The 13,095-nt window shown below is 44.5% G+C and overlaps 1 protein-coding gene across 2 annotated transcripts; it reads left to right on the plus strand.

The window, feature by feature from the left end:
• Nucleotides 1-1,540: 1,540 nt before the first annotated feature.
• On the plus strand, nucleotides 1,541-11,865 carry tbcelb (tubulin folding cofactor E-like b). 2 transcript variants are annotated; one of them, XM_080528822.1, is made up of 8 exons: nucleotides 1,541-1,653; nucleotides 2,069-2,220; nucleotides 2,343-2,482; nucleotides 3,293-3,474; nucleotides 3,704-3,960; nucleotides 4,130-4,256; nucleotides 4,519-4,635; nucleotides 8,137-11,865. In XM_080528822.1, the coding sequence occupies exons 2-8, from the start codon at nucleotides 2,079-2,081 to the stop codon at nucleotides 8,498-8,500; spliced, it is 1,329 nt and encodes a 442-aa protein (XP_080384948.1). In that variant the 5' UTR covers nucleotides 1,541-1,653; nucleotides 2,069-2,078; the 3' UTR covers nucleotides 8,501-11,865. The 2 variants fall into 2 exon arrangements, with proteins under 2 accessions (XP_080384948.1, XP_080384947.1); XM_080528821.1 differs by having other exon boundaries at nucleotides 1,544-1,722.
• Nucleotides 11,866-13,095: the final 1,230 nt, after the last annotated feature.

Here is a 13,095-nt window from a genome sequence, read left to right on the forward strand (position 1 = left end):
GTCTCACTATATGAGCATAACTGTAGTCGTAACCCTGACTGACATTCTGGTTGTCAAATGAAGTGGAACTATCGATTCCTTGGTCACGGCGAGTCTACGCTACGTCTTTGTTTCAAAACAAAGTAATTTATATTCATCCTGCATCCTTTTGATAACTGTCAGTGAATATATTTGACTTTATTAGTGAGGTTAAAGGTTTTCACCATTGAAAAATAACAAAATGTAAATCCAGGATCGAATGGAATTGTTAAATCCAGTGTGAGTTAAAATCCGCTGCAGTTACAATTCATTGTTAGCAGTGTTACATTGTAACACCTCACTTTGGAGAATAATGAATAGTTACATCTCCAACTCTGTTCCACTGGTTCTACCCCTCCCCCAACTGTTAACACTCTAAACAAACGTGTTGCCATGACAGCTGTCCTGTACCCCCCGTCCCCCCACAATTGTTATTTTCAGTGAACTCAACTGTCCCTTTAGAACACGACTTATCTTTTGTAATGGACGTCTTGTAAGCTATTGTCAGATAGGTGTTGTCACGGGTAGGCTAGTCCTCTTTTACATGGTGTCATCCAGGTTGTGGTTTTCAATCCATTAATTCGCAATGCAATGTGCTTCAGTCAAACATGATTAGGATTCTAACCCAAATCCCATAAGCCTTTTCATGAAGCGACCAAAGTGCTCTTCATTTGCCCCTCAGCAGCCCCAGAAGCACCTGATCTGGGATGTTAGGGAAAGGTTGTACTTTGGTCACACAGGTGTGTCAGGGCTAGAAACCAGAGGCTCTCTGATATGAGAAACCGTCTTTGAGAGAACTTCACACAGGCTCTTGACAGATCCCTGTCGATTGTGATTGTATTATATCTGGGATGATAAGGATTGCAAGCGGAACCACTAGAGCTGTTGGTCTAGTGATTTCAGAAGAGTCAGGCTGCAGGCAGAGAGAGTACTTGACCAGCCGACTAGCTGTGAAATCAATAGGTCTGATCGTTGAAGAAGCACTGTATGAATTCACAGCCACTCTGGTGTATGTTATTTTGCCCCTCCAGATAGTGTCAATTCAAAGTTGAAACATGTATGCTGCTATTCATCAAAGAATCACTCACAATTGTGGCCTGTGTAGGATGAGCACAGTGCTATTGTAGCAAATATTAACCCTTGAAAAAAACGAATTATTCAACCAGAGTTAAATGCATTGCACATCATGCAAACTCAAGTTGCAGGATTATGCCTCTATTGTGTCTATTAGAAGTGTTACGGTTAAGATGGCTGACTTTGACTACCTTTTTCCTCATGCAAGTTGATGCCTTTATGTAGGCAACCATTTCAGCTTATCTACGCATATTGCATAGTGTATCATGCACTGAATATACTGAATATACTCATGTCATACATGTACACGGTCCAAGTAGAGTGGATCTTCCAGTCTTTGAATCATTGTTACTTAAATTAGATGATGTCACAAAGCTGAAGGACAATGGGTTGACTCATTTAGCACATGCTCTGTTTCTCTCACTCTCTCTCTGTCTCCCCATTAGCAGCAGAGTACCAGGGTTCTGCTGTGTGAGTCTCTGCCACTGCCACTTCCTCCACCACCGGGCCTGGACAGAGCTAGAGAGAGAGGGCACCTCCTCCACAAACTACAGCTCAGAGGTGCTCGTGTGTGTGTGCATGTGAGTGGCAGTGGTCCACTCCAGCTATGACACAAGAGGAACCCGATGTGTAAGTCTGTTTGTTTTTCGTTCGGAACAGTGCCTGTTAACCATGACATGTCAATTTCAGAATAAAAGCGTAAAAGATACTTAACATAGTAGTTAAAAATACTATGCAGCAGTTGAAAACCAAATCATCCGACACGGAACCGTAGCAGAAAATGTATCACCAAAGCCATGTACTGGGTTTGCAAAAACCATTGACGACTACTGCCAAGTGTCTTAAGAGTCCTGACTGTCTGATTGACATGAGCATGTGTGTGCCCACGACCTATGTAGCCTATGGGTGCATGTGGTGTTCTCACTCCATACCCGAGTGTAAGACAGTCTCTCTCTCTCTCTCTCTCTCTCTGTAGGGCCGTAGCCATGGAATCCTCAAATGAAGAAGAGGGGCACACCTTCGTCCAAGTAATTAGAGAGAAGTACAACCCTGATAATTTCCCATTTTGCAGTGGGAACGGCATCGGCATAGTGGTGCTGTCCAGCCCTCAGGACTCTCCCATTAAAGGTGAGAGGTCAGGGAGCTTCAAGCAGGATGGGCCAGTGGTAGACGTACCGTATGAGAATGCTTGCTGAGAGTGCTGTAGGCTGTGATAGTAATACAGGTTCAAATCGTGAATCCCTTCACAGATCGTCTGAACCTGCCCAGCGTGTTGGTGGTGACCGGCTGTGGTATCACGAAGGCCGGGGATGAGGCAGAGGTCGCCACCTTTTGTGCCCATGTGGTTGAGCTGGACCTGTCCCACAACCAGATCCAGGACTGGGGGGAGGTGTGTATCTGTTCTGTGTGTGCCCCACCTGGCCTCTGAGCTCTTTCAGAAAGCTGCCCATTTGGTTGTTATAGCAGGAGAGTAAACACATTTTAAAGCCTTGCAGTCTTCCAGTTGAATAAAAGGGTCAATGAAATTCATTAAAGATTTGATCACTTATTCTTATTATACCATTGAACACGTTATTCAACCAGGTTAGTCAGTTGATAACTAGTTGTTTTGGTTATTACAAAACAACTCTCTTTCTGGTCTTCTGAAGAAAGCTATTGGCCAGCTGCAATTACCGGTAGTCCAAAATGCAGCAGCGAGAGTTTTAACCAAAACAAGCAGAAGAGCTCATATAACTCCTATTTTAGAGACTCTACACTGGCTTCCTGTTAAGTTCAGAATAGATTTCAAGATCCTTCTGCTTGTTTATAAAGCTCTCACTGGCACAGCACCAGAATATCTGAAAGACCTTTTGCTAGCATATCAGCCCAAGAGAGCTCTCAGGTCTTCTGACGCTGGTTTTCTCTGTGTACCACATGTACAAAAGAAGTGATTTGGTGAGGCTGCATTCTCATTTTATGCACCCAAATTGTGGAATGCACTGCCAGTTTACATTAGGGATGCAACCTCAGCAAATATGTTCAAGTCAAGACTAAATGGTAAATGGACTGAACTTATATAGCATCTTATTCCAAAGTGCTTTACAATGGCCTCTTCAGTGTTCAGTGTCAGTTCAGTGTCATGCCCAAGGGAGTTGGATTGCATTTTTGCATGGTTTCTCTTCGGGTTGCCAGATCTATAAATCTACCTTTGCGTTGCCAGGTCAGCACCATCGTGTCCAACATCCCAAACCTGGACTTCCTCAACCTGAGTATGAACCCTCTGAGCGGGATGGAGCTGGAGCCCAGCCGGGCGGAGGTCTTCTCCAAGATCCGTCGCCTGGTGCTCATCAACACACACGTCACCTGGGACACAGTGAACACACTCACCCGGGAGACCCCAGAGTAAGACCCCCCCCCCCCTCACCCTCTTTCCCCCCTGTTGGAGGATAGCGCTAAAATAAGACAAAATACTCCCTTTTTCCAATACTTATGTAGGGCACTGTATGTTGGCATTGTGTCTGCATCACTAATAGATATGTTGGTTTGAAATGAATGCAATATTTGCGTGCGTGTGTGTATGTATATTTTGCTGCCACTTATATACCTCTTGGGGCACTCTCGCCCCCTACAGGTTGGAAGAGCTGTTCCTGTGTTTAAATGAGTATGACTCTGTGACTGAGTCCCCTGAGCCCTGTTCCTCCCTACGCCTACTGCAAATCACAGACAACCAGCTGCAGGACTGGGCAGAGGTGCGCAAGTTTGGCCCCATGTACCCTGGCCTGAACACACTGGTACTGGCCAACAATACACTGAACTCTGTCCAGGAGCCTCAGGACACACTGCACAACCTCTTCCCCAACCTGCACAGCATCAACCTCAACAACTCGGGTATGTTCCAGCTACATGAACACACACACACACACACACACACTTGCTCGCTCACTCAGGGAAATGAATCCACAATCCAAATGAATTATCCAAATGAAGTGAAAATGCATATATTAAAGTGTTATATTTCATACTGAATGTCCATAACGTGTTTCTGTGTATCATCCAGGGCTGAGTCAATGGGAAGACATTGAGAGGCTGAGTTTGTTTCCTAAGCTGGAGGAGGTGAGGCTGATGGGGATTCCCTTGCTGCAGTCCTACACCAACGCAGAGCGACGAAGCCTTGTCGTGGCACGGTGAGTTAAAACAAACACACTGCAGAGAGAGAGAGAGAGAGAGAGAGAGAGACACACACATATGCACACCACACACACACACACACACACATATGTGACAGCAGCTGGTGAAAGCGGGAACAAGTCGGCAACCAATCGAAATATTCAGACTTTTACTTTTACATTTTTTCAGAATAAAAGTCAGAACATTTGGTCGGTTGCCGATTTGGCAGCTTTCACCAGCTACCGTCACATATTCTCTTTGACCTTCACCCCTTTGCAGGTTGCCATCTGTCTGTGTGTTGAATGGAAGTGTGGTGACCGAGGGAGAGAGAGAGGATGCTGAGCGGTTCTTCATCAGATGCTATCAGGACACTCCTGAAGAGGAACTACCTCAAAGGTACAGGGGAAGAACACACACACACACACACACACACACACACACAATCTACAGTCACGCTACTCGTCTGAGGGGGATCTTCATTTCAGGTGCAACACGTTTTAGGTTTATCAGATGGTATCGTCATGGAGATGGATGGTATCGTCATGGTATCATATGGACTCCACTAGTCAGTCCCAAAAACTGATGCTTTCCACTTTGAGTCACTACCTGTCAAATACCTGCCAATGCCTTTGTTAATATGAACCCTCTCCTGAGTGTGCTGAAACACACAACGTCCCATGACATGTTGTCATCTTGGGAGAGCCCTCTGTGGGAATGTCGGGGAAGGCCTTGGGGCTTCGATGCTGGAAAAGGAATCGCCCACGCTTTTCAACGGGCACATTCCACTTAACCTTAGGAGAATGTGGGGGAGGGATTTGTGGGGGAAAAGCGCAGTCCCTGACTGGGGGAAAGTAACCTTTGGAAGACAATGCCACCAGTCTCTGCCCACTCAATGACTCCTTTGTGCTGGGAATACTCTGATCGGAAAACTGATATACAAGGTGGCAGGTTGAATTTTTTTTGATATATATAAACCTCCTCCCTTGCTCCCTCCCTCTCTCTCCATCATTTTCTTTTTCTTTAGGGGGGATTGAAAGGTTGACTCGTTTCCCTGTGTAATAATAGGAGCTGATGTAGCTTGGCCATAGCAAGAATTGTCTACCTAATTATGACACCAGCAAAGTGACTTTTTAGATATGGGGGAGGGGAGGAAGGACTGTGTAGGGGAAATTGGTGTCGTTTTTTTCTTCTTCTTCTTTCTGTCTGTTTATGTTGGTGAATTGATGAATGGGAACTACTGTAACACAGCGCCCTCCATGAATCTCAGCTGACCAGGGTACTGCAGGGAACTGTAAAGCCTACACCCCATCTCTCTCTCTCTCTCTCTCATTTTGGCTCCCTGCCTTTCAACTCGGTCTTAGGTATGAGTCTGCATTTGGTTCAAAGCCAGTTTCTCAGAGCGGGATTGTGGGGGGGCCATGAGGTTTCTGGGCTAGGCTTGGATGAGTGTCTGGGTCGGTCTGTGGGTGGGTGGGTGGGTGTGTGGTGATGTTGGCCACGGTCAGTGAGCAGTGGACAGGAGTCAGGCGGCTATCCTCTTTCGGCCCGGGCCGGGCCCTGCCCCGGCTCCCCTCTAAGATCAGAGCTGCGGGAGAGGGTCACAGCCTCTCAGGTGTACACACATCCTGCAGAGATCTGACACGGGCCACAGGGACCCCGCCGCCTTTGAGTAACCATAAACTCATAGTAACCATAGTAACCATAAACTCAGCCCTCAGCCCACGGCTATAGATACAGAGACGGACGCGTCAGGCCTAATCGGCTTTCTAAAGTGAGGCCCATAAGTATGGGGAAGAATGGAGGGCAGCTAGAGAGAGAGAGACAGAGGATTTGGGAGGCAAGGAGTGGGAGAGAGATGTTAGTGTAACAGTGTAATAATTGAGTTAGATCAGTACCATGCACATTTTAATATAACATAGTATTGAAGGACGTAATCTGTGTACAGCTAGCCTACTGTAAAAAACAAAACAACCCAAAAAAATATTTAAGAAACCAACAATGTTGGAAATAATTGCTCATCAACAGTAATGTTTCGAACCTGACCAATATTGGATTTTAGGAATGGGTTCTGTTCCATGGTGTCTGGGAAGACAAGCGTATGCCCATGATCAGTTCTCCAAAAGCTCTTTGTCTCTGTGTGGCTGATAACCATGATGGTTGAGACGTGTAAATCCTTTCATAACCATACGGTTAATTACCAATGACAAGTGAGCCGTTCACTGCACAATTATCCACCGAACCACACACACACACACACACACACACACACACACACACGCACGCACACAAAGAGAAATGAAAAAAAGAATAGGCCTAGACTATCTTGCTTCTTAAGTGTACAATAAATGAAATTGAAAACAATGTCTAAATAGATAAATAGACAGAGCAAAACTATATGATGACTTGAGTAGAAAACATTTACTGCATTTCGACATGGGGGTGTGATGAATGGGTACTTATTCACATGTAATTGTGCAATTGATCATGCAAATAACTCTTATTGTCTTTCTGTCTGTGTTGCTGACAGCCATTATGGTTGAAATGGGGTTAGCCATTCATAGCTGTTAGTTTCCATTGACCATGATGATGGTAAAGCTGGATGAGGTTAGTTTCAATGGACCATTTGCGCTTGGGGGCATGGTGTCATCATACTTGGAGATGTTGGCTATCAAAAAAGGTGTGGTTGTCATGGAAATGCACAATGTGTGATTTTGAAGCAGACCTTTTTATTAGTATAAAGTGTCACACACACACAGATCTCCATTTAGGACGACTGGTTTAAGGGGGATTGCGGGTGAGTCCGGAAGGAAGGAGGAAATCAACATCGCAAATCTTTTAGCGCGTCATCTCTCATCCTGGCGGCCCAAGTGGATTAATGAACAACGACAGACAGAGAGCCTGAAACACCAGGCGCTAAGTTGTGGCGGGAGATCTAGGCTAGATAGTGTATTGGCTCCAATACATTTGGCTGTGTATCGAACACATATTAATGCCACTTTGCTTTTTTCAGCACCTATGCCAATGTGCATTAGAAATGGCAATTCGGGAGACCTGTGATGATGATGTTATTTACCTCGGTGTACGAGCAGTTACCACATTAAATGAGACCTTTGAGTGAAACAGCTTCTCACAGAACGGCACTTTGTGCGCAACGGCCTTAGAGGAGAATTCCCATGGTAGGGCCTGGAGCTTTAGGCTGAAACCCAGGCCAGGGGCTTTGCTTTGTGGAGCGAGCTCTCGGGGAGGGAAGGGAAATTGCTTTGATTGGCCCAGCTGTTACAGTAGCTTTGAAAGCAAAGGCTTTTCTCCTGGATTTTATTTTATCGTTCCTGAGCCTTATCTCTACCTAGCTTTCCCCGGGGGGGGTGAGTGCTTTCTCACGGGCAGAGAGCTTGCTGTGTTGCATGCATTCAAATGAACACACACTCACTCATACATTCACAAATGAGCGTTGGCTCATTCGTAGGTCAACATTCGCTGCGGCCTACCCACTACTTCCAGAGTTTCCTGCTGGGACCATATAGACTGAAACAAATGCACTCATTGCAATGCAAGTCGTTTTAGATAAAAGCATCAGCTAAATGTTTTTAATTTTTAATTTTTATTTTATTAGTTTCAGGAAAAGTCATTCTTCAAACCCCCATGTGAATGTCAAGCTGCGTAGCCTCTTACTCTGTGGTCTTTTATCTTGTGTTGTTTTAACCGCTCAACAGCAGTTCACCGTTGAAGCTCAAGTAATGACCATGGTTAAACTTATGTCCACAAAGTAGATCAGACATCATATGTGTCATTAATTACACTGATCAACCCCCAGGCTTGTTGTTTATGGCAAAAAAAATACAACACCGGTGCTTCAAACTCCTAAACATCTAAACATCTCCTAAACATCTCTCTCAGGTACCACACCCTGGTGACCAAGTATGGCCGCCTGGCCCCCCTGGCGGAGGTGGACCTGAGGCCTCCTAGCGCCCTGGTGGCGGTACGCTGGGGGGAGAACGTGGAGACACTGAACCTGCGCCTGGATCAGACGGTGGCGGAGCTGAAGAAGGAGCTGAGGGCCCTGGTGCAGCTGCCCGTCAACGGCATGAGGGTGTTCTTCGTGGCGCAGGAGCAGTGCTACTCCATGGGGCATGAAGAGATGAGGTCCAGAACCAGGGCCCTCCACTCCTACTGCATCAGGGACGGAGACGAGATCCTGGTGGTGCCAAAGGTCGTCGGACCTAGGACCCGGAACTCCACTTCCACTTCCTCGGAATCCTGAGTCAGCGTGGATGGGGCGGTTGGTGAACATGTGAGAGGAAAAGGAAATCCTCAGGAATTATACACTGACTAGCCTCTGGATACCAACCATCTATGCTGAGTTTGTTGTTGTTGTTTTTTATGCCAGATGATTGTAATGTAAAGGTTTTTGAAACCGTGGTTGTAAATCTGTTTTTAAAAGCCCAATCTTACAGTACACATACATGCATACATACATACATATACATACAGTACCCTCCGTAAGTAATGGAAGCATTTCTTTTATTTTTTTTAGCACTATTTTAACTTTAAATTTGAAAACAATTACTGATGAGCTTACAGTATTTCTTTAGATTTACTATGCAAGTGTAATGTAAATGTACAGTATAGATTCTCTGCTTATTTGATGGTGTTTGTGTGCAACAAACAGACAACACTTTTTAGACATAATAGTCCCCTGTATTTCAGGCCACCAAAAGTAATGAGAATATGTTTATATATATTTATTTGGTTTACAATCCTTCATGCAACAACTGCTGCGACCCATTGACCCATCCAGACAAGCACATTTTCTGTGGTGGTGATCTGCCAGGCCTGCTGCAGCCATCTTCAGCCATCTTCAGCTGTTGTTGTTTGTTCTGAGTTAGTTTTTTTTGGCCTAGAATCTTATCATCAGGAAATGACATGCATCCTTTTGCCTAAATAATGCTTCACTGCCCCATTATTTATGGAGGGCCCTGTACATACGTACATAAATTCATTCACACTCTCAAGTCTTTTATTACAAATATTTGTTTTATGAAAGGTAGCACAGTTGGAACACCTGAACTTTTGAACAGCTCTTGCCATCTCCCCTCCCCCCATCTCAAATCATGTGAGACATGATATTGCGTGAGATATCTTGAGATAACCTTAGTTGGAGTCTCAAATCACACGAGACATGATATCGTGTGAGATATCCTGAGAACCGTAGAGTTGAAATCACTGAGTGTAAAGTGTTAGTATTGAAGGAGATATGCCTATTAAGTGTTGAGGATAATAAATCCCATGCTCACAGACCACACTCACCGTTGACCTCAACTCAGATGGGCGACCTGGGGGGAGAGAGAGAGAGAGAGAGAGAGAGAGAGAGAGAGAGAGAGAGAGACGAGACTGAGATGGAGGGGATTGGGGGCGGAGGGAAGGGGAGCAGGGATGTGCTCAGGTTGCCTCAGGTCTTCCTGCTGTCTCCCTATGAATGGAGCAGCTCTCTCTTGGTGGAGGGAGAGACTGTGAACCCCGGCCCAGCCTGCAGGGTAACTACACACCGGCTGCTGTGTCACAGCCACTTCCACTGTGCTTAGATTACAATGGGTTCACCCAACAGGCTGCGGCCCTCCACAGACTCGCCCCTCTCTCTGCCTCACATCCGTCTCACTCTCTCACCCAACACCTACATTGGAACTAGTGTCTGTTGTTTCACTAGACCCCGGGTCACAATCGACCCCACCTCTGATTGGTGGACAGATGCGAGAGTGGGCCAATGAAAAATAACTTGTTGTCGCTGCCTGGTCTCTAGACCAAATATACTACGTTTTTGCAACAGAGCAAGGTTTGCATCTTAAAGTTGCTTAAAGTAAATGTGAACTATGACATTTTAAAAATTATTTCACCAGTAATTTTACAATTTATTCCCGTCTTCAATCATTGTGTTTCATTCTTCTACAACAAGGGGCAATTTAGCCCTCTGTCTGTCAGGCAACTATGTGTTTGATAGAGAACTGGATAGCTTTTGATTTTTCTACGGATCTGGGAATTTGATTCTCAGGTGCTGTAAGTCATGATTGATAAATGTTATGTTTGCATGGAGGGTAATAGAATATGTAATGTGTAATATATTTGGGATAGAAATATGGTTTGATGTTTCAGTGAGACATCATATACTGTGTGTGGGACTTTCAATTCAGATGTATGAGGGATCTGCGCTAAGGTTTCAATGGGATGTTATGCAACGTTTCTTTTTATTGTAATGTTATGCAAAGTTTCTTTTTATTGTAATATTATGCAGAGTTTATTTGTATTGGAGGACTGATACAAATTGTTCAGAAAGCTTTGATGCTTCCTATTAATTTCTTTTTCTTTTTCATATTATTCAGTTTGTATTATTCAGTTTGTGTCCTCTTTCATCTTCACTTAAGATCAACTTGACCAAGAAGATCAACACACTTTACCTGCTCATGTTGATGGGCTGATCGGTCCGTTAGGTCCTTGATGACTGCATGTTTTGCACTGTATAAAATACAACTTGTGTAAGACATTTTGTAAGACCTTTCACCTCCTTGCTGTCTGTAAAGTGATTTATCAGATTCATTAATTTGTGAAGAAGTTTTGCTTCATGAGTACTTCAGTACTGTCATGCTTTAAGAAAGTCCTGTTCCAGCCGATATTAAAGACATTATGGTCCTAATGATCAGACTGAATACCTGGTATCATGGTAAGTTGTGCTGTTTCAGTGAAACCCAAAGAAACAGGACCATGTTAATTCCAGGTAACTAGTGGACTGTGAAATACAGTGCCCTCCATAGGTATTGGAAAGACAAAGTACTTTGTATTCTTTTAGCTCTATACTACAACAGTTTGAATTGTTTGACTGAAATCATACAATTACTGTTGGGTCAAAGTAGAGATTGTCAGCTTTAATTCAAAGGTAGTTTTTTTTTCTGATTGTGTTCACCATTTAGAAAGTGCATCATTTTTAAACATACTCCCCTTACTTCAGGGCACCGAAAGTATTGGACAAAATAAAGTACTCATGTTTAGTATTTGGTTGACAATCTTTTGCATGGCTGAAGTCTGTGACACAGACATGCAAATGTGTCACAGACTTCTCTGGTGCTTTCTTTTTGAATTATGTTACAAAAACTGTTGATTTTGGTAAGCCTAAGGTTTTGACCATGTATCTGATTTTTGTTCTTATATTTCAGCCTCATAATGGCTTTTTTGACTTTCATTGATGTGTCTTTGGTCTTCATGTTGACACACACCAATAGCAGACTCCAAAGGCAAATGCAAAGCCTAGAATCAATTCTAGGCATTGACAGCTCTCTTATGTCTGCACAAATGATGTGACAGAACATGACCTGACTAACCAGAATACTTTTGGTGCCCTGAAATAGAGGGACTATATAAAGGGTTATAATTAAATGGTGAAACTAATCTGAGAAAAATAGAATTAAAGCTGAGAATCCCTACTTTAACCTCATGGTCATTTCTTTTATTTCAAATTAGAGTATAGAGCTAAAAGAATACAAAATGCTATGTCTTTCCAATACTTGGAAAATGGCGCTGCATAGCATATGTATAGCTGTATACCCTGTTTTGGTTTTGCTTTAAAATGCTTGAGTGGTGTTAGACAGATTTATGCCAAAATGTGTGGTTGAGAAATAACTTAGAGTATCAATATGGAAATTGTATTATATCTGCACGTGTATTGTAAGTGTTACTGTACCACTGCTGATTGTACATTAAACACTGCCCATTTTAAGTCCAGCCAGTATAGCTCCATTTCATAGGCTGACATGCCTTGCTGCTAAGTCAGCCACAGCAGATCCGTTCTCTCTTTCTGGCATGCATGTTTTAACGAAGCAGCTATCTCCATTCCATATGTGTCAAGGTGTTGGATTTCTGGGCCATCCCCTCCGCTTCACCAAATCCAGGCCTAATCCTGATCTGAGTGGTATATATACATGTGTCTACCCCTCCCCCACTACAAGACCCCTTCTCTGGGTAACCCAGTGCAACCCTATCCTCTAGGAGGGTGTTAACACAAGCTCAAGACCCATTAGGGGGTTCAGATTAGACACAGAGGTTATCCTCGTATCCCAAATGGGAGCACGTGGATAGGGGCTGAGGTTATTCAGGTTTGGGTGAGAACTCGACAGCACAGAGGAGTCAGTAGATTCACAGACATTCTGGTGGTTTCTCTCGCTTTTGAAAAGTGAGTGGTCTGGTGCTGATGTTCTCTCCTGAACCTGATACCAATGGAGCCAATAGTAGAGTCAAATGATCCACTGGAGTCAGTTCAGTCATGTTTTTGTGATTGACTTTTCTGAGGAATAACTTTCCTGACTCTCGCTTATCACCCTGTGAGTTGTATTAGACCTGAAATAGCCACCGACAACAGTCACCACCACTGAGCTCAAGCCTTCCAACTGGAGCCAGTCCAGTCCCACAACCGCCGGATCACTGCAACAACTTGGCTGCAAAACAATCAGGCTTAATTGGTGTCACAGAGCCTTGAGGTACCGAAAGCCCTTCCCCACCCTCTATCCTCCAGGCAGGGTGTGAACCGTGCGAGCCAAGTTTGGCTGACGCCATTGCCACCTCCCTCGTCTAATAATGGGCGTTTGCTTAAAGCACCCAGCCCGTCGGCTCCAAAGTCCAGTCTCCAACCCAGCAGCACCTCTCTCACAAGGCAGTATTCAGGGCTGAGCTAGGTCCCCTTGGCCTTACTTCGCTGGAGCACCATGGCTGTCTTCACTGAGGGATAGACAGAAACTATAGGAGTCAAGCAACCGGGCTGGCAATGGGGGTCAGCCGGCAGCGACACCGGGGCAGCCCGCTAATGCAGGGTCACGC

This window comes from Nansenia antarctica (assembly GCF_963989245.1).
Source record: "Nansenia antarctica genome assembly, chromosome: 4".
NCBI classification, from domain to species: domain Eukaryota; kingdom Metazoa; phylum Chordata; class Actinopteri; order Argentiniformes; family Microstomatidae; genus Nansenia; species Nansenia antarctica.

Excerpts from the sequence above, each read along its gene's own strand:
- tbcelb (XM_080528821.1), top strand. The coding sequence starts at position 1,700 with ATGACACAAGAGGAACCCGATGT. Across the intron at positions 1,723-2,068 it reads ACACAAGAGGAACCCGATGT|GGCCGTAGCCATGGAATCCT; the intron begins GTAAGTCTGTTT and ends CTCTCTCTGTAG. Across the intron at positions 2,483-3,292 it reads AGATCCAGGACTGGGGGGAG|GTCAGCACCATCGTGTCCAA; the intron begins GTGTGTATCTGT and ends TTGCGTTGCCAG.